Source organism: Microtus oregoni, unplaced genomic scaffold (assembly GCF_018167655.1).
Source record: "Microtus oregoni isolate MIOR12 unplaced genomic scaffold, Mior012 000056F_ref0000123, whole genome shotgun sequence".
Lineage (NCBI taxonomy): Eukaryota > Metazoa > Chordata > Mammalia > Rodentia > Cricetidae > Microtus > Microtus oregoni.
The window spans coordinates 1,307,930-1,333,797 of NW_024543832.1; the positions used below are offsets into that span (position 1 = coordinate 1,307,930).

Sequence of the window (25,868 nt, forward strand, 5' to 3'; positions counted from 1 at the left end):
GGCAAGTATCCTGTGTTCAATGCTGATCCTTCACTGGGCTTGTCTCCTCTGCCAGAGCTGCACAGTCAAGGCAGGGCTGGATTTTATGGACACAAAGTTTTATTTGCATATCTTCCTGACATAACTGGCTCTGTAATTGGACCTGGGCAGAAGGCAGTACTCAGAGCAGATATAAGGCATTATACCCACTGATGACAGTTATAGAATTTGAAACATTAATGTAGCTCTGTGTATATATTTTTATTGTTAGGGATTCACCACACTTTTAGTTCTCTTTTCACCATATGCATTGAAAATGTTGTGTTTTCACACTGTTATGTCTCTTTAGGATCAATGTGAAATAGAAAAGCTCCACACACAGCTGTGTTTCTAGATATTCTCTCTGTTTGTCCCTCTGTCTTTGCTGGACAAGGCTTCATTCTGAGGTGGATTATGGTTAGGATCACACTTTCATCAAAGTAAAATCCTTTGATGTGATAGGAGCATGAATCCCACAGCCAGAAAAGAGGCCAAACACACGTTACATTGACATAAATAGTATAAGTAAGAGACCACACAAAAGTGAGCTGATAATATAAAGGCTACTGTTGTTAGAAATTCCTACAGCATTTCCCTGTTTTCTGAGCCTAATACAAAATTATATAAAATAGGAACAAATATATCAAGTCACAAAATGTGATAAATATTTCAATAATTATCCTATCCTGCTGAGTTTAAGTCTTGTATAATAAATAACTTGGCCAAGTCATGAGAGAAAAGTCTCTACAACTATGTAGTCTTCCACACCATTGAAGATCTGAGAAGGGAAATATTACAAGAATGAGAAGGAAGTGTAATTAAGCAACTTTCAAAATGTGTAACAAGTGACAGAGACAACTGGCTACCTGGACAATCACCCAAAGTCTCATTTTCAATGTTGGAGCAAGCAACTTTGGCTAAGGTCAAGAATAAGTGGCAGATCATTTTCTGAGGCAAGAAATTTTTCAAAACCTTCTTACCCTGTATTTCCAAGTTTTGACAGTCTTTTCTTTTATGTATCCTGCTTGTCCTGTCCAGACATCATGCATATGGTCAATACATGGGCAGTCCTTGCACAAAGGCCAGGTTTGCCAAGAAGAAAACAAGCTCCAAGTGGAGTGTCTTTGATGCTCAACATTCTTTTGGGAATTATATTGGTGCTGCCAGGAGCAATAGTGTCTCTCTTAAACAGAACCCTATGTTATTCTACAGTTCTTTGAAGTGGTTGAAGATTACCTATTTATGCAGAATAAAATCTCTATGTATATAAATTACCTGATTAATCTAACTATAAGTATGACAAACATAGATAATTACTGATATATAGATGAATTAGAGATAAACTCATCTATAATACCTATATAACAGAAAGACTAAGACTTCATATTAGAATATTATACAATAAACAACAGTGCAGCAAATGAGGACAATGACCTAAAAATGTAAGCAATGTATAAGTACCATGACAGGAGGTAGAAATGTACATTGTAATATGATAAATATATCCTAAAAATTTATCAGTATGCAAAAATGTTTTAAGCAGAATTAGTAGCATGCATGCATACAATAAAACAAAATAACTTTGCCTACATATACAAATTTTGTAGATGAAAATAGGAACATTTTCAATATAATTTAAGTTTGTATCAATATAAAAGAATCTATATCAATGTAATTTGCCTATAAATAATAGCTCACAAGTATTCACTCTATTACTCACTTTTATTATTAGTGTGAACAAGCTCACACTAATCTATTGTCCCATCCAATATCCCCTTTTTTTCAAAGAGATCCCTTGGTCTACAAAATGTTTTCCCCACCCCCCAACCCTATACCAATTATAATTAACCCCTAGATGATGTCCCTAACACTGGGGACAAACTTTGTTGGGAGAGGGAATGTCGTCTTCTAGAATTACTTCGAACTGTCATGGATGTGATATAGTTTTTATGAGATCCTGTGAAAGTAAAATGGTGGTTAATTTCTAAGTTTACTGTCTGGTATAATTGGAAATAGTCTCTGAGTATTTTGTAGGATTTTTTTCTGAGGTTTCTATTTGGAGTTCTGGGAAGAACGTTGTCAAAAAGTACAGCATTTTAGCTAACCAAGTTGGAATCATCTTGTGCAGCTGATACCCCAAATAGGTCTTATAATAGCACTATTAGCATCACGGTGTCATATCAATCAGGTGGAGTTGTTGTAGTGCCCCATCTTCTTCCTAGAAACTTCAAAGATTACTGCAGGAAAATTCATTGTTCATTGTGTAAAACTTAAACAATACTTATATAGACATATACAGACATATATATTCAATGAAAGGTACAATACAGTCAAAAATAGGTATGAAGAAAGGTAAAATTACTTTTTCTAAATGCTTTCTTCTTTCTGTCCAGTACCAGATGGTTCTTGACATGAGGCAGAAACTCTGAATATTTTTGAACTTATAATTATATATATTTAAATGGATATGTTTTGCTCACCTGTCCTTACAAGTCATATTCCTTTTTCTTGATGATCCTTATTGGATAGCTATTTTTCCTTCTGTCAGCATCCAAACATCCAGGGTCTCTTGAATTTTTGAAGATGTGCATTTTCCTGTAAAAACAAGAGCAGAACCCTGCCCCATACCTTATGAGGTTTATTACCACCTGTATGATTGTCACACCAGTGGGTGAGCTGTCATCTCTCTTTCTCAAGAGTTTTCTCTTTTTCAAACTGAATATTTATTAATTTTGATAACATTCATAGTTTTTCTTCTCCTGTGCAAACAAGAGCAAAACCCCATCCCCAATATAGCACATCTCCTGGTTTCCATTGTGAGGTCAACACGTCCTTGAAATACACTGAATGATTTAATTCAGAAGACTTTTCTATTATCCAATGTTTCTTTGCTGCTGTTGTACCTTTCTCATTAGTGTTAAGAAAATTAAAGATTAATAAAGCATTATGCAATCTATTCATGGTGGGTATTTTCCATTCCTTTCTGTTTATTTAACATATCCTTTATAGTTCAATTTAATCTTTCTGCAACTGTATCACCTGTAGAATTGTGTGGTATACTCATAATATGCTTCATATTATAATAAGCAAAAAACTGTTTCATTTTCTTAAAGACGTTAGCTGGACCATTTTCTGTCTTTATTTGTGCAGGTATACCCACTTAACTTGAAATAAAGGTGTGATAACTGAATCAACCTTTTCTGAGCTCAAAACAGTTGCCCACTGAAAACCTGAATAAATGTCAATGGTGTGGTGTACATATTTTAATTTTCTAAATTATGTAAAGTGAAAAACATCCATCTGCCAGATTTTATTCCTTTAGATACTCATTGGGTTAGTCCCTTCAGAAAAAGATCTTTGGTTATAGAAAGAGCAAGTAAAACAGCTCTTTATAATCTTCTTTGTTTGTTGCCATGTAATAGAAAACTCTTTCTTTAAATATTTGCTATTGGCATGATGTTTCTTAAGGAATTCTGAGGCCTTCAACATGCTTCCAATTAATAATTAATCAATTTCTTCACGACCTTGTGCTAGAAGACCTGGTAGAGACCTAAATGCAGTTGGCCGTGTGTTATGTATATGGGTCAAAACCTATTTCTGATTATATCTTGAACTGGAGTGTAGCATGATGGGCCTGCTCTTTGGGGGTTACTGTCCTGCCCACTTCCCATAAATGGTAACTCCCAAAGAAAATCACACAGAAGTTTCCATAAGTTATAAACTGCTTGGCCCATTAACTTAGGCTTCTTATTAACTCTTATAACTTATATTAAACCATTACTCTTATCTGTGTTAGCCACATGGCTCATTCTTTCAACCCACTCTTCAGTGGTGTTCCCTGAGGCTTGTGGGAGGAAGAAGGAGTGGTAGGAAAGTGGGGTATGCAAGAGTTTTGATATAGACATTCTATTTGTGGAGAAGCACTCACACAATTGTCTATTCTCAGCAGTGAACAGATATGGACTCTCTGCATTCAATGATGGCTGCTGGTGGATGGAGATTCATTTTATTTGCAGGTGTTGCTATTGATTTGTGGATGACTATATTACTAAATATTTGTGAATGGTATATACAAAGTTGAATCATAGGTGTCAATTATATATGATGAATGTGTGAATAGATGATATTTGTATAAATAAGTACACAGGCATAGACTTGGGATTCTTTTCTTTCTGATCATGATGCGTTTTGTGGAATCATGCTCAACTTTCTTTCCACATTTCTGTTAAGATTGGGTGCACATATAAATTATTTTACTGAAATGTTTGCTTGAAATTAAAATAACTTCATAATGTCAGTAAGTCAAGCATCAGTGGCAAACATGACTGCACACTCCAATGCATCTGTATGAGCACACCTTTTGTTAAGTACATCCTATTTCATAGAGCTTGCACATGGCCATTACCTACAAATATATTTTGTGTGAAGAAGTCCCAAATGATATGAGAATAAAGACTAGAGAAAATATCCAGTATTTTCTTCATCTCTTTTCTGAATTTGAATCCTTGCGATTGTTGTCAACTGATTGTGCCATTCTGGTCATGAATTCTTCTGAATGAAGTTTTGTGCCTGGGCTCTCACAGAAGTTTCCTCACTTTGTATCTTTCACAGCAATACATAGCAGTGTCCCCAGTTGTCACAAAGTATAGTTTTAGTAAGACCTGGTTCTCAGATGTTTCACTAATTATGAAATGTTGTCTCTTGTAGGAAGGACTATAACTGGTGCCACAACCACCAACCACTACTTATATAACTCACCCAATCTAGGACCTTCTTTGGAGCTGTCAAATCCAGGCCCAGGCTGGTGATGGAGTAACCATCGAAAATGCAGCTGAGGGAAAATGAGTGTGAGAGCTTTATCAGTCTAGGTCTTGTCTCCTGAAGCTTCACATGGGACAACACACTTGAGTATAAGAAAATATAGCCTCTATAAATTAACTGCTGTTAAAACCTCTATACTGACATATGGGCAAAATGGTAATACTCACCTTGGGGTATTGCTACCAGTCACAGGAGAAGACCCAGTGGCCTCATTGATAGACAACACTCCTTTTTGCACTGAAGTAAGGAATGTGTGTGGACAGCTATGAGATCCCACAACCCATGAAAGGATACAACAGAACTGGAAGATAAATGTCCATGCACAAATCCAGCCTTTTTTAATAAGTCAGGGGTAAAAATTGACTCACCACATTCCTTTCAAGATGAAATAGCTGTCTCAACATTATTGATGCATGTGGTCTTTAGTGACATTATAAAGTAACACTTTAGTGTTACTATACATCTATGACTGTACCTATCTTTCTAGTTAAAGACCCACCATCTGGTAGTTAGTCTGAATATGCTCCAGGGCAGTGCCCAGGATTCTCTTGTACTTTTGATATTACTAATTTGACTGAACCCTACAGAATTCCTGATTTTCTTTCATGATAAAAATCCTATCATGTGTTCACATTTCCCCTAGTGCTTCTTGTTATAGGAGGTCCACGTCCACCCTGCTCCAATTTTACTGAGTGATTCTGGTGAAACTAGATAGACTTTCAACATCCCATACCACCTCTCTAGTTGAACCAATTTATTCTTTATTCAGTGACCTAGCTCACAGCCTGTGCAGGGTATGTGTGTGACAACATGATGGGAGGAGGTTTGTGATGGGCCAACAGCAAGTACTCAGGGTGAGGAGTCTGAGATCACCTTCACAGTCCTGTGTATTTGCAGGAGTGATGTCCTTACCATCATACATCCGTGCTTCACTATTTGACAGTTTGACTTGGAGTCAAGTCTAAGCAAATCCTTTTCTAGTGAATTTTGGTTTTGAATCTGCTTCTCAGAGTTTCAGCATAAACACTAAACTTCAGATTGTGATTGGTGGTATAGAGAATAGAATAGTCAGGCACTAGAGTCCAGAAAAAACATTGGAGGACAGAAAAGGAATTCACTCCTCTCATCAGGATGTGAGGAATAGTATATTGAATTTACTACTCTTTGCTTCAACTAAACACCTATTACTGGTACTGGGAACCAGTCATGGAGAATTGTTTTAGGGCTCACATTGATGCTCCCTCTCTTTCTTTAACCAAACTATTATATGGTCATGTACTCCATCTTCACAAAATTCAATTAAACTGTTTCTTCATTGTGTGTGTGTGGAGATGAAGATGTGATTCAGGAGAGGTGGGATCAAGTCAAAGTTTCAAGTATCACTTTTGTGCCATATGTCAAGGCTCCCATCCCATTTCCTCAAGTTTGGCTAACAGTCACTAATAGAGATGAAGCTTGACTACTCATATTCCTTACCTTTAAATGAAGTTTAAGACATGTTCATTATTTCTTGCTCTGTGTCAGGGATGGACGTTTACTCATAAGGAAAGACCCATGGCTCCTCAAACAAAACAAGTTTTTGACATTGACTCTAGTTTCCTACCAGAAATAGATAGAAATGATATTGCTGAAGAAATCATTACAAACAGTTTGAGGAATCAAGCTGAAGATGGCCTATTTTATAGGAATGCATCCATGGATGATACTCTAACCACTCTGTCTTGGGGAGGTCATAGTTCTCAGAGAGGAACCTATTATAGTCATCTTGATAACTGGACATAGTGGAAAATATTTTCTCAATATTTATGTTTAAACACATAGTTAGTGCTGATCTCAGCCTTTATTGGATAAGCTTTTCTTTCAGTAGAGTTATGCTTAATTCTGAGACACACAACTTTTCCAATTGCTTAAAATAAATTAATTTGCTTCGGTCTAGTGGGCATCTATGTCACGTTCTCCATGTCCAAAGAATACTCTGTAGAGTGGGTGGAAAACATGTAAGACCCAGAGAATGAGGCGGAATACTATGCTGTAGAACTCCATGACAATGTGAACAGACCAACAACAGATCCTTATTTTCATCACATTTGAGTTGACAAATGTTATCTTTTTGCTTTGAATACCCACTTGGTCTTCTACAGTGATATCAATCCGAAGGTTCCAATAATGTGATCGAGGATAGCTCACAATGCACAAACCTTTCCCTGAATCCTACATGTGCTACAAGCTGGGGCATCTTTTTGTCTGAGGTTTTCTGTTCTGCCCATTTCCTACAGATTTTAAGTCCCAAAGAAATCACATAGAGGTCTACATTAACTATAAACTGATTGGCCTAGTAGCTCAGACATTTTTTTTAAATCTTATAACTTATATCAGTCCATTGTTCATATCATGTCTATGTAAGTCACTTGGTTTGGTACCTTATTTTGCGAGGCAGTCACATCTTGATTCTTCTGTGGCTGGGTCACGACTGCAGACTAGGACTTCCTTCTTCCCAGAATTTTCTTGTTCTCATTGACCCACCTCTACTTCCTGTCTGGTTGTCCTTCCTATACTTGCTGCCTGGTAATTGGAAAAATCAGCATTTATTTAAAATGTAGTTGACAGGATAAGACCATTGTCCCACAGCAACATCTGATAAGCAAAAGTCATTTGCAAAGGGAATGAGTTGACGGTAAAGTCACACATTATGGTCAGATGATGCTGTGGTAACCTCTATAATGTAAACTATATATAGATGAGAAAGTATGCATTTATGAAGCCAGCACTCAGACTCACAGACATATACACACAGACAGATACACAACAACAAAGACAATTCTTTCCACAAACATACAAGAGCAGATGGCTATATGTATATAAACATCCTATGCTATTTGAAAATTTTCTTTTCCCACCTACGTCATTCATTCTGCTTAAAAACAAATCACCACGCTCATTTATAAAGTACAGTGAATTCACTGATTTATCCCAAGTCTCTCTCCTCTTTCTCTCACTCCTTTGAACCTTCTGTCCTCTCCTACTCTCATGTCTCTTCTTTTCTCTCCTCCGTTTTTTCCTGATTTCCCGCACCAACTCTGCTTCTTTTGTCTGCTCTACTGGGAGTGAGATTGAAGGGTCACAGCATCTAGTGTAATTTTCTGAGGGACCCCAGAGTATTTGGAATGCCTTAACAGAACCACATTCCCATTTCATAGTGCAGTTATCCCTTCTCCTTCATTCCCATAACACTTGGTCTTATTCATTCCTTGGGTAAATGCACTCATATCTTTGGTTACAGGCAACTAATTCTTGGGTTTAGATCCATTTCTGTGGTTGTTACAAATGCTGGCTTTATGCTACCTCTTCTGCCCATATGCCCTTGTCAAGGTAAAGCATCCCAATCAGAACATGGAGGGCAGAACAATGTGTGCTCATGAGGACATCACCTCTCAACTCTGGGTTCTCAGAGCTGTTACCCTTCTGACACAGAACTTAGAGAAGTAAGAGAAAGGAGTTTTTCTTGGAAACCAAAATTAAACTATTCTCTTGGATGACAGAAACCATCACCTTTAACAGGATGAGGAGTCAACAACAGTATTTATTATTCAATATGAGAAATATAATTATTAAAAATTACCATTTGAATCAAGGTCTCATAAAAACTACACAAGAACCAGACCATTGGGCTAAATCACAGAATTGGATAAAAACTTTTTAAAAATACACTGATTAAATTAGGGGTATATCCTTTTGTGTGGATAGTGTAGTGCTCATGGAGACAAACAGAAGGCACAGAGTCCTCCAGAGTCACATATGGTCCTGAGCTGCCTGCGTCTTCTAGGGTTTCAATCATCTTTTTCTTCTTCAGGAACTGATGCAGGTCAAAAGACAGTGTGATGATCTCCATTTTGTTCTAGTAAAAGACATCCTAAATTTTAAAAGCAACTATAATGGGGATGTGAAAATCAAGTTTTTGACACACAAGAACCCTTCAATTGGTTCTAAACACAGAACTCAGAATCCATGACTAAAAAGAAAGGAGAGAGAGAGAGAGAGAGAGAGAGAGAGAGAGAGAGATGATAATAACTGGAAAATCAGACTATTCAGTCATTGAGATCCAGGGCCAGTGATAGAATTTGCCTCTAAACAAGTGTTGTAGATTGTTTGAGAAATGCTTCATATATCAACACACGCACACACACACACACACACACACACGAATGAGAGAGAGAGTAGTTAGAGAGAAAGAGTGAGAGCAAGAGAGATTGAGACAGACACAGGTAGACAGAGAGATAAAGGGTAACAGGGAGAAACACTATAATAAATCATCACACACAACACAACAGAAAACAGAAATTTGAATAATCATCTGGACCTTCAAAGATTACTACACACTATATTTGTTAGAAAATCCGTAACTGTGATAAGGAGTGGCAGTGCAGACAGAGAAGTCCAGTCTTCCCTGCTTCTCTAAGCAGGATCTTCTATGACCCTTATTTCTAAGTGCTCTCAGTGCCCTCTGCTGGTTCTGTGTGCCCCAAAGGGGTGTTTGTGTCTGAGCTCACAGTATCATTCACTCACTGTGCCTTAGCACACAGTAATACATGCCCGAGTCCTCAGACCTCAGACTGCTCATTTCCAGGTACAGAGTGTTCTTGGCATTGTCTCTGGAGATTGTGAACCGGCCCTTCACAGCGTCGATATAGGTCGTGATACCACCCTCACTACTAATGGACGTGACCCAGTTCAGCCCCTTTTTGGGAGGCTGGCGGATCCAGTTCATTGGGTAACTACTAAAGGTGAATCCAGAGGCTGCACAGGTGAGTTTCAGCGACTTTCCAGGCTGCACTAAGCCTCCGCCAGACACTGACAATTGCACTTCACACTGGACACCTGTAAACACAAAGAATTCTGGTTTGAAAACAGAATAATTTTTTTCTCTATCTCATATACACACAACACACACCATCTCATGTTTATGAATTACCTTTTAAAATAAGGACAAAGAAAACCAGTATGAGCCCTAAGTCCATGGCGAGTGGCTTGTGTTCAGTGCTAACCTCTGACTAGGAAGAATTGGGAATCCAGGGCTGGTCTTCTCTGCCAGAGCTGCAGGGTCAGGACAGGACTGGTTTTTATGAGCAAAAGAAAGCTTATTTGCATATCTTCCTGACATAGCAGGCTCTCTAGTTGGACCTGGGCAGAAGGCAGTACTCAGAGCAGATAGAAGACATCATACACACTGATGATAGTTATAGAAATTGAAGAATTAATGTAGCTCTTTGTACATAGTTTCTTTGTTAGGGATTCACTGCATTTTATTTAGTTCCCTTTCACTATACGCATAGAAAATGTTGTGTTTCCACACTGTCATATCTCTTTAGGGTCAATGTGAAATAGAAGAGCTCCACTCATAGCTGAGTTTCTAGATATAAGCTTTGTCTGTCCCTCTGTTTCTGCTGAACATGGTTTCTTCCTCAGGTATATTTATATTTTAATTATAATGGGGGCATTTAACAAGTGTCTATAACCAAACAGAATACTTTTGCGTCAATTTTGTGTTTTCAGAAGTATTTGTTTTTATTTCTCTAATTCTCATGCTTTGCTTTCTGCATACTCAGTCCCTTTTTCTCACTACACTCAACTTTTCCTTTGAAAACCCCTGTATTACCCTGTGTTTTTTCCCTCTTGTCATTCACTTAAGAAGTCTTTTCCTGTCTTGACTTCCCTTCTAGTTCCAAGCCTACATAACAGAAGCCAGAACACCAAACCAGCAGAGTTTCAAACACATAATCTGGATTCTCTATAAGGCAGAAACTGTCCTTCCCAATGTTCAATATATTGTATGATATAAAATTTCCAGCACCATTCAAACTCCTCCAAGGCTCAAAGAACACTGATGAAAGGGAGGGGGGAAAATGTAAGGAGTGGAGCACAGGGAGAGGTGCTGTGAAATGTTGTCTTCTGGACATGTCATGGATATCACAATCATGGACTCATAATGGCTGCTGTTGTCTGTATAACACCACCTGGGTTTAATCCAGCCAATTCCTTCTAATACAGGACTGATAATTCCTTGTCCCTCTTCTCACTGAGGACCAGTTGGAAATATATTTTTCTGGACAGGAATATAGTCACTCTTTTTTGAGGTTATGGTCACTTGTATGTTTCCTATTTTGCAATGCTTGGGTTCACATATGGACATCAGTAACTGTGCTTAAGTAAGTATAAGGTTGGTAGGGATGCATATTTGGAAGATGTTGGAAGAACTGGGTGGAAAACATTACATGTAAGGATTCTAACAGAAAGATTAAAAAATCTGTTAAAACTGTATAGCTGAGACATAAAACAAAAATTCAGAAAGCAAATGATTTAGGAACATTGGTAAATATCAAAGAGCTTGGTAGGCAACTTTATCTGGAATAATCTTCCCATCCAGAACAAGTGGGATCCTTCACTTCTAAAATATCTATTTTTTTTTGTTTTTTTTTTCTTTTTATTTAAATTTATTTATTTATTAAGGATTTCGGCCTCGTCCCCGCAACCGCTTCCCATTTCCCTCCCCCTCCCCCGATCAAGTCTATTTTCGAGAGGCAGAGCGGCGGCCAGACATGGCTGAGCGGGCGGCCAGACGCGGTGGAGCGGAGGCTGCCAGACGCGGTGAAGCGACACCGCATACTGGAAGAGGCTTTTGGGGACCGGCGCAGCGGCAGACCCAAGCTGCGGGGACAGGTGTGCAATAAGGAGAGCAGATCGCCCTACTACAATTAAATCAAAGAGGTAGGACTTTGGTTTGCCAGGTCACTGGCACACGGGGAGCCTGGTCCTCTCCTGAAGATCCTTCGGAGGGTTGAGAGGGTTCTTGGCCTGCAGCAGGAATCGCGAAAGAGAGTGAGGGCATTTTGTAAGTGGAGCCCTTGGCCAGCAGGGAAACCTGATCCAGTTTTTAAAAGACCCATTGGATAGGATCAATAGGAGGAGATGGGCAGGCGCCAAGACAAGAATTCACCCAATAATCTGAAAAACAACATGAAAACACCAGAACCCAATGATCTTACAACAGAAGTATTTGAACAACCTAACACAGAAGAAGTGGAAAAAATCGACTTTATGAAGACAATAGAGTCCCTTAAACAACATGTAAAAACTGCCCTTATAGAAATGGATGAGAAGTATAACAAAAAGTTTGAAAAAAATGAGTAAATACGTACATGATACCCTGGGAAACCAAGAAAAAACGATCAAACAGGTAATGGAAACAGTTCAAGAATTGAAAACTAAAATGAAGGCAAGGAAGAAAATACAAATTGAGGACCAGCTGGATATGGAAAATCTAGGCCAACGAGCAGAGTCTACAGAAACAAGCATAATCAATAGAATACAAGAGCTAGAAGAAAGAATCTCAGATGCTGAGGACACCATAGAGAAAATAAACCAACAGATCAAAGAAAACAGCAAAGCCAACAAATTCTCAACACAAAACATTCAGGAACTATGGGACACAATAAAAAAACCAAACCTAAGAATAATAGGAATAGAAGAAGGAGAAGAATCACAGCTCAAAGGCCCAGAAAATATTTTCAACAAAATTATGGAAGAAAACTTTCCCAACTTAAAGAAAGATATTCATTTAAATACTCAAGAAGCATATAGAACACCAAACAGACTGGATCAAAGAAAAACATCTCCTTGCCATATAATAATCAAAACACAAAATATACAGGTTAAAAAAAGAATATTAAGAGCTGCAAAGGAGAAAGGCCAAGTAACTTATAAAGGTAAACCGATCAGACTTACACCTGACTTCTCTACGGAAACTATGAAAGCCAGAAGGTCCTGGATAGAGGTTCTGCAGAAGCTAAGAGACCATGGATGCAAACCCAAACTACTATAACCAGCCAAGCTATCGTTCATTATCAATGGAGAAAACAAGACATTCCAGGATAAGAACAAATTTAAACAATACGTAGCCACAAATCCAGCCCTACAGAAAGTAATAGAAGGAAAATCGCAACCCAAGGAATCCAACACTGCCAACACTGCCTACAATAACCCAGGCATCTAATGACCGTTCACCAGCACATCTCAAAGAAGGGAGACACACAATCTCTACTACCAAAAGCAATAAGAATAACCGGAGTAAACAACCACTGGTCATTAATATCACTTAATATTAATGGTATCAAATAACCTATAAAAAGGCACAGGCTAAAAGATTGGATACGAAAACAGGATCCAACATTCTGCTGTTTGCAAGAAACACATTTCAACCACAAAGACAGGCACCTACTCAGAGTAAAGGGTTGGGAAAAGGTGTTTCAAGCAAATGGTCCTAAGAAAAAAGCAGGTGTGGCCATACTAATTTCAAACAAAACTGACTTCAAACTAAAATCAATCAGAAGAGACCGAGATGGTCACTTTATACTCATAACAGGAACAATTCATCAGGATGACGTATCAATCCTGAATATCTACGCCCCATATATAAAAGCACCTACTTATGTAAAAGAAATATTACTAGAACTCAAGGCAGACATCAAACCACACACACTAGTAGTAGGAGACTTCAACACACCTCTCTCTCGAAGGGACAGGTCAATCAGGCAGAAACCTAATAGAGAATTAAGAGAATTATTGGAGGTAATGAAGCAAATGGACTTAACAGACATCTATAGAACATTCCACCCAAATAGGAAAGAATATACCTTCTTCTCTGCAGCTCATGGAACCTTCTCAAAAAATGACCACATACTCGGAAACAAAGGAAACCTCCACAGATACAAAAAAATATCAGTGTCCACCTGCGTCTTATCAGATCACCACGGATTAAAGTTAGAATTCAACAACAATCTTACCTCCAGAAAGCCGAAAAACTCATGGAAACTGAACAGTCAACTACTGAACCAAACCTGGGTCAAAGAAGAAATCAAGAAAGAAATTAAAGTCTTCCTTGAATTTAATGAAAATAAAGGGACAACATACTCAAACCTATGGGACACAATGAAAGCAGTGCTAAGAGGAAAGTTCATAGCACTAAGTGCCCACTTAAGAAAACGGAGAATGCATACATTGGGGACTTAACAACACACCTGAAAGCTCTAGAAAAAAAAAAGAAGCAGACACGCCCAGAGAAGTAGAAGTCTGGAAATAATAAAACTGATGGCTGAAATCAACAAAATAGAAGCACAGAAAACAGTCCAAAGAATCAATGAAACAAAAAGCTGGTTCTTGGAGAAAATCAACAAGATTGACAAACCACTATCCAAACTAATTAAACGACAGAGAGAGAACACGCAAATAAATAAGATCAGAAATGAAAAGGGGGACATAACCACAGACACAGAAGAAATTCAGAGAATCATTAGATCTTACTACAAAAGCCTGTTTGCCACAAAACTGGAAAATACAAAAGAAATAGACATTTTTTTAAATAAGTACCATATACCAAAGCTAAACCAAGACCAGGTGAATGATCTAAATAGACCGGTTACTCGTGAAGAATTAGAAATGGTTATTAAAAATCTCCCTTTGAAAAAAAGCCCAGCACCAGATGGTTTCAATGCAGAATTCTACAAGAACTTCCAAGAAGAACTAATACCTATACTCCTTCATGTATTTCACAATATAGAAACATAAGAGTCATTGCAAATTCCTTTTATGAAGCTACAGTTACCCTGATACCAAAACCACACAAAGACCCAACCAAGAAAGAGAATTACAGACCTATCTAACTCCTGAACATCGACGCAAAAATTCTCAATAAAATACTGGCAAACCGAATCCAAGAACACATAAGAAAAATTATCCATTATGATCAAGTAGGCTTCATCCCAGAGATGCAGGGCTGGTTCAACATACGCAAATCTATCAATGTAATCCAGCATATAAATAAACTGAAAGAAAAAAACCATATGATCATTTCATTAGATGCTGAAAAAGTATTCGACAAAATTCAACACCCCTTTATGATAAAGGTCTTGGAGAGAATAGGGATACAAGGGTCCTACCTAAATATAATAAAAACTATTTACAGCAAGCCAACAGCTAACATTAAATTAAACGGAGAAAAACTCAAAGCCATCCCACTTAACTCAGGAACACGGCAATGCTGTCCACTCTCTCCATACCTCTTCAACATAGTGCTTGAAGTTCTAGCAATAGCAATAAGACAACATAAGGAGATCAAGGGGATTCGTATTGGAAAGGAAGAAGTTAAGCTTTCGTTATTTGCAGATGATATGATAATGTACATAAGCGACCCCAAAAATTCTACCAAAGAACTCCTACAGCTGATAAACACCTTTAGTAATGTGGCAGGATACAAGATCAACTCCAAAAAATCAGTTGCCTTCCTATACACTAAGGATAAGGAAGCAGAGAGGGAAATCAGAGAAGCATCACCTTTCACGATAGCCACAAATAGCATAAAATATCTTGGAGTAACTCTGACCAAGGAAGTGAAAAATCTACTTGACAAGAACTATAAGTCTTTGAAGAAAGAATCTGAAGAAGACACCAGAAAATGGAAAGACCTCCCTTGCTCTTGGATTGGGAGGATCAACATAGTAGAAATGGCAATTCTACCAAAGCAATCTATAGATTCAATGCAATCCCCATCAAAATCCCATCAAAATTCTTCACAGATCTGGAGAAGACAATAATCAACTTTATATGGAAAAAGAAAAAACCCAGGATAGCCAAAACAATCTTATACAATAAAGGATTGTCTGGAGGCATTACCATCCCTGACTTCAAACTCTATTACAGAGCTACAGTATTGAAAACAGCTTGGTATGCGCATTAAAACAGAGAAGTCGACCAATGGAATCGAATAGAAGACCCTGACATTAACCCACAAACCTATGAACACCTGATTTTAGATAAAGGAGCTAAAAGTATACAATGGAAAAAAGAGAGCATCTTCAACAAATTGTGCTGGCAAAACTGGATGTCAATCTGTAGAAGAATGAAAATAGATCCATATCTATCACCATGCACAAAACTCAAGTCCAAATGGATTAAAGACCTCAATATCAGTCTGAACACACTGAACCTGAGAGAAGAGAAAGTGGGAAGTACTCTACAGCACATGGGCACAGGAGACCACTTCCTACGTATAACCCCAGCAGCACAGACACTAATGGCATCATTGAATAAATGGGACCTCCTGAGACTGAGAAGCTTCTCTAAAGCAAAGGACACTGTCACTAAGACAAAAAGGCAACCCACTGTCTGGGAGAAGATCTTCACCAACCCCGCAACTGACAAAGGTTTGATCTCCAAATATATAAAGAACTCAAGAAACTAGACCGCAAAAGGCTAATCAACCCAATTATAAAATGGGGCACTGATCTGAACAGAGAATTCTCAACAGAAGAACTTCAAATGGCCAAAAGACACTTAAGGTCATGCTCAACTTCCTTAGCGATCAGGGAAATGCAAATCAAGACAACTTTAAGATACCACCTTACACCTGTCAGAATGGCTAAAACAAAAAACACCAATGATAGCCTTTGCTGGAGAGGTTGTGGAGAAAGGGGTACACTCACCCATTGCTGGTGGGAATGCAAACTTGTGCAACCACTCTGGAAAGCAGTGTTTCGGTTTCTCAGGAAATTCGGGATCAACCTACCCCTGGATCCAGCAATACCACTCTTGGGAATATACCCAAGAGAGGCCCTATCATACAACAAAAGTATATGCTCAACTATGTTCATGGCAGCATTGTTTGTAATAGCCAGAACCTGGAAACAACTTAGATGCCCTTCAATGCAAGAATGGATGAAGAAAGTATGGAATATATACATATTAGAGTATTACTCAGCAGTAAAAAACAAGGACTTCTTGAATTTTGCATACAAATGGATGGAAATAGAAAACACTATTCTGAGTGAGGTAAGCCAGACCCAAAAAGAGGAACATGGGATGTACTCACTCATATTTGGTTTCTAGCCATAAATAAAGGACATTGAGCTTATAGTTCATGTTCCTAGAGAAGCTAAATAAGAAGGTGAATCCAAAGACAAACACATAGGCATCCTCATGAATATTAACCTTCATCAGGCGATGAAAGGAGACAGAGACAGAGACCCACATGTTAGCACCGGACAGAAATCTCAGGGTCCAAATCAGGAGCAGAAGGAGACAGAGCATGAGCAAGGAACTCAGGACCACGATGGGTGCACCCACACACTAAGACAATGGGGATGTTCTATTGGGAACTCACCAAGGCCAGCTGGCCTAGGTCTGAAAAAGCATGGGATAAATCCGGACTAGCTGAACATAGCGGACAATGAGGAATACTCAGAATTCAAGAACAATTGCAGTGGGTTTTTTATCCTATTGCACGTACTGGCTTTGTGGGAGCCTAGGCAGTTTGGATGCTCACCTTATGAAACCTGGATAGAGGTGGGCAGTCCTTGGACTTCCCACAGTTCAGGGAACCCTGATTGCTCGTCGAGCAGATGAGGGAGGGGGACTTGATCGGGGGAGGGGGAGGGAAATGGGAAGCCGTTGTGGGGACGAGGCAGAAATCATTAATAAATAAATTTAAGAAAAAAATAAATAAAATATCTATTTTCAGATAATCCTATACATGATTTGTACAATATTTTTTCACATTCGATTAGTTGTGGCTTTACCCTAAGGTGACAATATCCCATCATCAATCAGTATTAGGAGGAAAACATATCATTCTTGCCCTACCCATTTCAGGATTCATGCTGCAGGAAGAGATATTTTCCTGTTAGATTATATATATATATATATATATATATATATATATATATATATATGTGTGTGTGTGTGTGTGTGTGTGTGTGTGTGTGTGTGTCTTCTAGGTATGCCCTTTTTTTAAAATTATCTAGAATGAATCACAGGACATATTGAAGAGAAGAGAATTTCAAGGTCATGTCTATAAAAATTGTTACTTCTTTTCTACTTTAGAGGGAAAACTTAGCCTGTGCCTATTTGTTTAGTAATTTATTTACCTTAATGTGAATAAGATAATTCACATTGGTAGGCTCTTCATAGAATGTTCTGGATATTCATTGTCAAAGGAAAAACCTGGGATTAGACTAGAGGTATTGTTTCTGATATATTTTACGTCCAACAAACTCATTAAAATTTTACCTATTCATCCATTTCAGGTGCAGTCATGTAAGCTGATTCATACACTGACCCTGGAAAATATGACAGTGGAACCTTTGAGTTCGACATAGTGTGGAGTTATTCAATTCATGGTTATGTATTCTGCTCTCAGGATTCTAAGAATGTAGTCAATGTGATCTCCAAAGCTTCATCACACACTATTTGTGTCACTACTTAAATTTCAGGAAAAGCCTCAGTCTCAGGTGAAAAGATTCTCTTTTCCTTTTTAAATCTGTCCCAAGTCTATGATCCATTAACTTGGAGCCCACAGCCAACATGGCTACTTGGAAGACAGTTGTCTAACTCACACGAGACACCTGCTCTTCATGTCACCAACAACAGAGAGTGCAGAGGAGTAATTTTAGGAGCAACCAAAGCACCAACAAAAGCACAAACTGTGAAAATCATAGAACTCCATTGTCTATGGGGAGGTCTAAAGAGAGATTTACCCGGAATTGGAGCTGATGCCCACTGGGATGTACATAATTGTGGCTGAGAAATTTGTGGTCTGAGTTACAAATGTGCCTATAGAGGAATCATTTGCTTAGATTTTGAAATGCAAGCTAAATTTTATCAAAATGCTAATGTTCAAAAATAGAATTTTGTGACAATTATAACAACTGTATACTTTTATAAGGTCCTATTCGTTTAAAAGAGAAAAAAAACTGTGATGGTTCATTTTCTAAAGTAACTTTGGAAATTAACATTAATTCAGGGCAGTTTTGGTTTCTCTATCACAAGTTTAGAAATAAAGAGAATGAATGAAAGATTATTCGAAATTTCTAAACTGTATTATAAAATTGGCAATCAGCAACTTTTGAAATTTCATACTCGATTATATATATATATATATGTGTGTGTGTGTGTGTGTGTGTGTGTGTATGTAAAAATACATGATGAAATGTGTATATGGAATATATAAAATTAATGTGCTATTTTGTTTAACAAGAAGCAATTAGCCATCTTAGAGGATTGTGGGGGAACCCAGATGTTTTAATGTCCAATTTAAAAGCAAGATTAATAGACTATGACAAGTAAAGGGAACTCTAGATAATTTCCTTGTGTAAAGGAAGAAAAAAACAAAGGTTATGGCATCAAACAGGTATAAATGAAGCATATTCCAGAACTTCCTAGTTTCTTAAGTTACCACCTCTCTTTATGGGAGTACCTGTTGGTCCTCTATATCCCATGCTTGCTGCGGGAGCTACTTCCACTCCTTTAGCCAATAGCCTTTAAGATACCAGCCCACTTGAGCGTGGTCCCTTTTATTGTAAAAAGCAACAGTAGCTGTGTGCTTGCTCTCTTGCTTCCAGATCTTCTTCTGGATACTAGACTTTTTTCCTGATCACTCAGAGGGCTGTTGTCTGGGATTTTAATCTGTAAATTTTTTCCCTTCAAATAAATAACCATATTATTAATCATAATTCCAAACTGGTGTGGGATTGTTTGTGATTTATGCCTTCATCTGGAGCCAAACCTTTGGTTTTAGAGGCCCCCCCCCCCCGCTTTGGCTCTGCTGCCTGCCACGAGCTTGGCCTAGCATGAGCCCTCCCTCAGCCAAGGCCTGTGCGTGGAGCCAGCAGTTCAATGTAGAATATCATGCAGTGGCTTTTTTTGTTGCAATTCTTTATACTTTCTCTTTTTATGCCTCAGATTGGCTTCAAGTCCTCATGCATCTTATCATTTGCCTCCCCATTTGGGTTTAAATTCCATGCCTTCCGGGCTCCACAGGCCCAGACAGTCTCTGTCTGCCTGATCTGCTCTTTTCTGAGCGGTCTTTAAATCCCCCTTGCAGCGCAGTGCTTAAGCAGTGTGCAGTGCAAGTCAGAGCATAAGTGGTTGATGAATGCTGCAACCCCTCAGGGCAATTCGTTGTCACATGAAGGCATATGCAGCTTCTGGGTTGCTGTTCTCTACCCCTGGATTCTGGGTTTCTGGAATGACATGAGGCATTCATTTCCATATAGACAGTTAATGGTTCAAAAATCCATAACTGGCAATATATTTTCTCTTTTAAAATTATTGTACAATACACATACTTGTTTTACAGATTACAATTCTTTTATCAATGTACAGTGATAATATTCAGGCCTCAAGAGTTGGCTCGGTGGTAAGGCATCTGCCTCCCATTATTAAAGTCTTAGGTTGATTCACAACACTTAATTAAGAAGCTGGGTGTGATTGTTTATCCTATAATTCCCAGCACTGGAGGCATTGTGACTGGAGGTACTCTCAGTCTTGCCATCCAAAGATTCTGTCTGAGCATTTGTGCTCCAGGTTTATTGTGATATCCTTACTCAAAAATAAGATAGAAATCAACTGGTGACATACTCAAACTCCTCTCTAGCCTCCTGACACATGTTCAAACCATATACTATGCACACACAGTCTAGCCAATTAGCATTTCTAGCCATTCTAACACTGTCCTGACTTGGCATTAGATTCATGGTTTGTAGTTATTCACAACTGTGCCACAGATGCTGTAGACCCTTGGATGAACTGCTTGCCATGGAAGCCAAGATATGAACTCCTGTAGACCTGTTTCCTCTCCACAGGTTTCTAACTTCACTTCTCACTGTGGGCACTTCCATTCCTTTTCCATCCACGAGAGGTTCATTTAAGACTATGAAAGTAAGAAACGGTATTTTTCTAAGTGCTCAATTCTTATTTTTAAGTGAGTTTGGTTCTTAAACATAAAATCTTTCACATGGTAACAAAGCACTCTACCACAGAGCTACAAGCCTAGTTTAATCTTTTAAAACATCACATTTTTTCTACAGAAAATAAGTTTTGATAACTGCATTTGTACACTACTACAATAAATACCAGGAACCACAATTACTTCTTCCTTGACACTCTGCTGATTCTGTAAAAAAATCAATTTAATGCCCAGTAATGGTGGCAAACCTATAAACTTAACACTCGGGAGGCAGATCACTATGAGTTCAAAGCCAGCTTGGTGTACAAAGAGCTAATTTCAGACGGGCTCAGAGAAACCCTATCTCAAATACACAAAAACAAAACAAAACAAAACAGAAAAAGGATCAATTTACTGTGCATAGATTTTGAGAACGTTGGGGTAAGGAGGATAAATCAACCAAACAAAGAAAACAGAAGGAAGAAGACAAGGAGAAGTAGAGAAAAACTTCACCCTCAGTTGGTGACTCCTATTCTGAGTTTGGACTCCATGACCCTTTCAAGACTACTGTGTAGTTGAACCACAGCATGTTCTGGTATCTCACTACTCATGTTCAACACCACACACCTAAATGAAAAAAAAAAAATTAAGCAGACTGCACATATGAATAACAATGTCTGTCACACCTCTAAAGGAGAAAGACAGGTTCTGTTGAGCTGTGTTCTCTGCTCTGGTGCTTTGGGAATCACTGGGATCTTAAAGAAGAATGGGAACTGGAATGTCTTCAGAGGTTTGCTCAGAGTAAGAGAGTCCCTGAACCTGAATTCAAACCTTGAATCCCAGCCTTGCTGCTCATCTGATCTCAGAGCAGGTTTCTGCTGTTGATGTTGTGGTCACCTCTGTAATGTAAATTATTTATAGATGATGAGAAAGTATACATCTCTGAAGCAAACACACAGGCATTCAGACAAATACACATAGAAATAACAACAGAGGCAATCCTTCACAAAGAGACACATACAAGGGCAGATGTATGTATGTATATTAACATCATATGATACTTGAAAATATTCTTTTCACACCTATGTCATTCATTCTGCTTAAAAACAAATTCACCATGCTCACTTATATAATGCACTGTGAACTCATGGATTCATCCAACTGCCCTCGCTCCTCTTTCTCTCTCTCCTTTGACCCTTTTGTCCTCTCCTACTCTCGTGTCTCTTCTTTTCGCTTCTCTCTCCTTTCCTGATTTCTTACATCAACTCTGCTTCTTTTTCTGCTCATCCAGACGTGAGATTGCAGAGTTACATTGTCTTGTGTAATTCTCTTAAGGCCCCAACAGTTTTCACAATGTGTTAGTAGAACTACATTCCCATTTCCACAGCATCCCTTCTCCTTAATTCCCATAACACTTGGTCTCATTCTTTCTTTGGTAAAAGGTTACAAGCAACTAATTCTTTTTGGTTTAAGATCCATTTCTGTGGTTATTAAAAATGTTAACTCTATGCAACCTCTTCTGCCCACTTCCACCATTAGGCCAAGTCACAGCATTGAATGAGAACTTTTAAAAAATATAGTATCTTAATTAGAGGTATACGCTTCTGTGTGGGTAGTGTAGTGCTCATGGAGATAAACAGATAGACAGGGTCCTCTAGACTCACATGTGGCTCTGAGTTGTCTTCATCTTCTAGGGTTTACCATCTTTTTTGGCTTCTTCAGGAACTGATGCTGGTCACTAAACAGGATCGTTTTGCTCTGTGTGATTATATGCATTTTTTTCCAGGTAAATGCACATCCTAAATTTAAAAAGTAACTATAACGGGGCTGTGAAAATCAAGTTTTTGCCACACAAGAATGCTTCAGTGGGTTGTAAACACAGAACTCAGAATCCATAACTAAAAAAAGAAATGGGTTTGGCAGTCAACCAGGCATACCACATAGGGAATATGGAGAATGAGCAATCACTGGGACTCACTGGACAACTAGACTATCTTGTCATTGATAACCAGGCCCAGTGATAGAATTTATCTCACAATAAGTGGTGCAGATTGTTAGAAAAAGTCATCATAGATCAATATCCCCCCAGATACATGGAGAGGAGTGAGAAAGATTGAGAGAGAGAGAGAGAGAGAGAGAGAGAGAGAAATAGGGAAACTGAGAAAGACTGACACATAGACAGATATAGGTATACAGAGAGATATTAAGGGAAACAAGGAGAAACACTATAATAAACAAACATAACGAAACTGAAACAGAAATTTGAATAACCATTTGGACATTCAAGGATTACTACACACTATACCTGTAGAGAAAATGAGTAAGTGTGATATGGAGAGGCAGTGCAGACAGAGAAGTTCAGTCTTTTTTTTTTTTTTTAAATAATTTTTTTTTTATTAAGAAAAGAAGAAAAAAAAAACATAAACAAAAAACAAGTTTCCACCTCCTCCCAGCCTCCCATTTCCCTCCCCCTCCTCCCACCCTTCTCCCCCTCCTCCCACCCTTCTACCCCTCCCCCCACTCCTCTCCCCCTCCCTCTCCAGTCCACAGAGCAGTCCAGGTTCCCTGCCCTGTGGTAAGTCCTAGGTCCTCCCCCCTCCGTCCATATCTAGGAAGGTGAACATCCAAACTGGCTAGGCTTCCACAAAGCCAGCACATTAAGTAGGATCAAAACCCCGTGCCATTGTCCTTGGCGTCTCATCAGCCCTCATTGTTCGCCATGTTCAGAGAGTCCGGTTTTATCCCATGCTTTTTCGGTCACAGTCCAGCTGGCCTTGGTGAGCTCCCAGTAGATCAGCTCCACTGTCTCAGTGGGTGGGTCCATGCTTCTCTGAGCAGGCTCTTCTGTGACCTAGATTTCTAAGTGCTCTCAGCGCCCCCTGCTGGTCCCGTGTACCAAACAGGGGTGTTTTTGTCTGAGATCACAGTAGCATTCACTCACTGTGTCTCTTGCACAGTAATACATGGCTGTGTCCTCAGACGTCAGACTGCTCATTTCCAGGTACAGAGTGTTCTTGGCGTTGTCTCTGGAGATTGTGAACCGGTCCTTCACAGCGTCGGGATAGTAGGTGCTACCACCAGTACTAATGGCTGCAACCCACTCCAGCCCTTTCCCTGGAGCCTGATGGACCCAATTCATCCAGTACCCACTGACGGAGAATCCAGAGGCTGCACAGGAGAGTTTCAGGGACTTTCCAGGCTGCACTAAGCCTCCCCCAGACTCCAGCAATTGCATCTCACACTGGACACCTGTAAACACAAAGAATTCTGGTTAGAAAACTGACACAGAAGACATTTTTTCTCTTTCTCATGTCCACACAATACACAGCCTGTCATCTTTAAGAATTACCTTTTAAAATAAGAACAAAGGAAACCAATGTGAGCCTTAAGTCCATAGTAAGTTTCCTGTGTTCAATGTTAAACCCTGACTGGGAGGACTTGGGAATCCAGGGTGTGTCTCCTCTGTCAAATCTTCAGGGTCAGGGCAAGGCTGAATTTTATGGGCACAAAGAAGCCATATTTGCATATCTTCCTCCCATAACAGGCTCTCTGTAGTTGGACCAGGGTAGAAGGCATTACTCAGAGCAGATATAAGGCATCATACAGACTGATGACAGTTATAGAAATTGGAGAATTAACGTAGCTCTGTGTACACATTTTCCTTGTTAGGGATTTATCACACTTTATTTAGTTCCCTTTTCACCATATGCATAGAAAATGTTGTGTTTCCACTCTGTCATGTCTCTTTAGGATCAATTTGAAATTAAAAATCTCCACACACAGTTGTGTTTCTAGATATTAGCTCTGTCTGTCCCTCTGTCTCTGCTGGACATGGATTCTTTCTGAGGTGAATCTTGGGTGGAGTCACACCCGCCTCTAAGTAGAACTCCTTCAATGTGATAGGATCAATTTTTACTTTTCTGAATTTTACTCAGTTCTTAGAGATTCTGCCCTATAGCCTCAGGAAGTTTGCAAATGTGATGTTTCTTATTACTGTGTATCTTCCTCTCAGTGGTTGCAATGGAGATAAGTTTATATTTGAAGCACTCAATTGTTTGTATCTTGAATTTCTCTCTATGATTACTTTCTACTCCCCACTCTTCCATTCCCTTTCCCACCTTGATACCAGGCAACAGATGACTGTCTTCATGTTGTCTTAGGTCAGTTTTTATTTCTGCATATTTATATAGTCATCATAATTGGGACATTTAATGCATTTTTGTAACAAAACACAGAACTTTTGCATCAATTTTATATTTTCAGAAGACTTTGTTTTTATTTTCCCAAATTCTCATGTTTTCTACCCCCTCTGCTCCTTTCTGTCACTACACCCAACTTTTCCTTTCACAACCCTTGTATTACCCTGTGATTTTTTTTGTCTTCTCCTTTACTTAAGATATATTTTCCTGTATTGACTTCCATTCTAGTTCCAAGCCTACAAAACAGAAGTAAGAACAACAAGCACAAACCAACAATGGAGCATGCAGAGGAATAATTATGGGAGCAACAAAAGCACTAACAAAAACACAAAGTGAAAATCGTAGTACTCAGCTGTTGTGGGAAGGCTGAAGAGATATGGATGAGGGAGCAGAGCTGATGTCTGCAAGGATGTGCATATTTGTGATTGAGAATTTTGTGGTGTGAGTTGTACAATATGCCTGTACAGAAATCATTAGCTTAGACTTTGATTTGCAAGATAATTTTTACCAAAATGCAAACGTTCAAAAATATAATTGTGCAACAATTATAACAATTGTACACTTTTATCAAGTTCCTATTAGCTTAGAAGTAGGAAACTTTGGATGGTTCATTTTTTAAGCTAACTTAAAAAATAACAACAATTCAAGGAAGTTATGATTTCTCTACAAGTTTAAAAATAAAGAGCATAAGTTAAAGATTATTCAAAATTCTTACAAAGCTGCCTTACAAAGTTTCATAATTTCAGACTCCTGTCTGTCTGTCTGTCTATCTATCTATCTATCTATCTATCTATGTACCTAATGTGCTAATTTGTTTGACAAGGAACAATTAGACATCTTAGAAGAGTGTGGCGGAACACAGATGTTTAATGTGTAATTAAAAAGAAAGATTAATAAGCCATGACAAGTAAAAGGTACTCTAGAAGATTTCTGCTGTGGCCAGCACAGCCTGGATAGCCAAGACTGGTGGGGGTGCTGGGATTGAGACACAGAGGCTTCTTTTAAGGTGGAAGAACAGCAATCTTTATTTTGCCTAGCAACCTTTTATACCTCTACTCCTT

General features: G+C 38.6%; 2 gene segments (V, D, J or C); both read right to left on the bottom strand.

Moving 5' to 3' along the window:
- Positions 1-9,394: 9,394 nt before the first annotated feature.
- LOC121438484 lies at positions 9,395-9,869 on the bottom strand. The segment is given in 2 exon segments: positions 9,395-9,714; positions 9,809-9,869. Coding segments are annotated over 2 exon segments (366 nt in total).
- Positions 9,870-23,477: 13,608 nt separating this feature from the next.
- LOC121438485 lies at positions 23,478-24,009 on the bottom strand. The segment is given in 2 exon segments: positions 23,478-23,857; positions 23,958-24,009. Coding segments are annotated over 2 exon segments (426 nt in total).
- Positions 24,010-25,868: the final 1,859 nt, after the last annotated feature.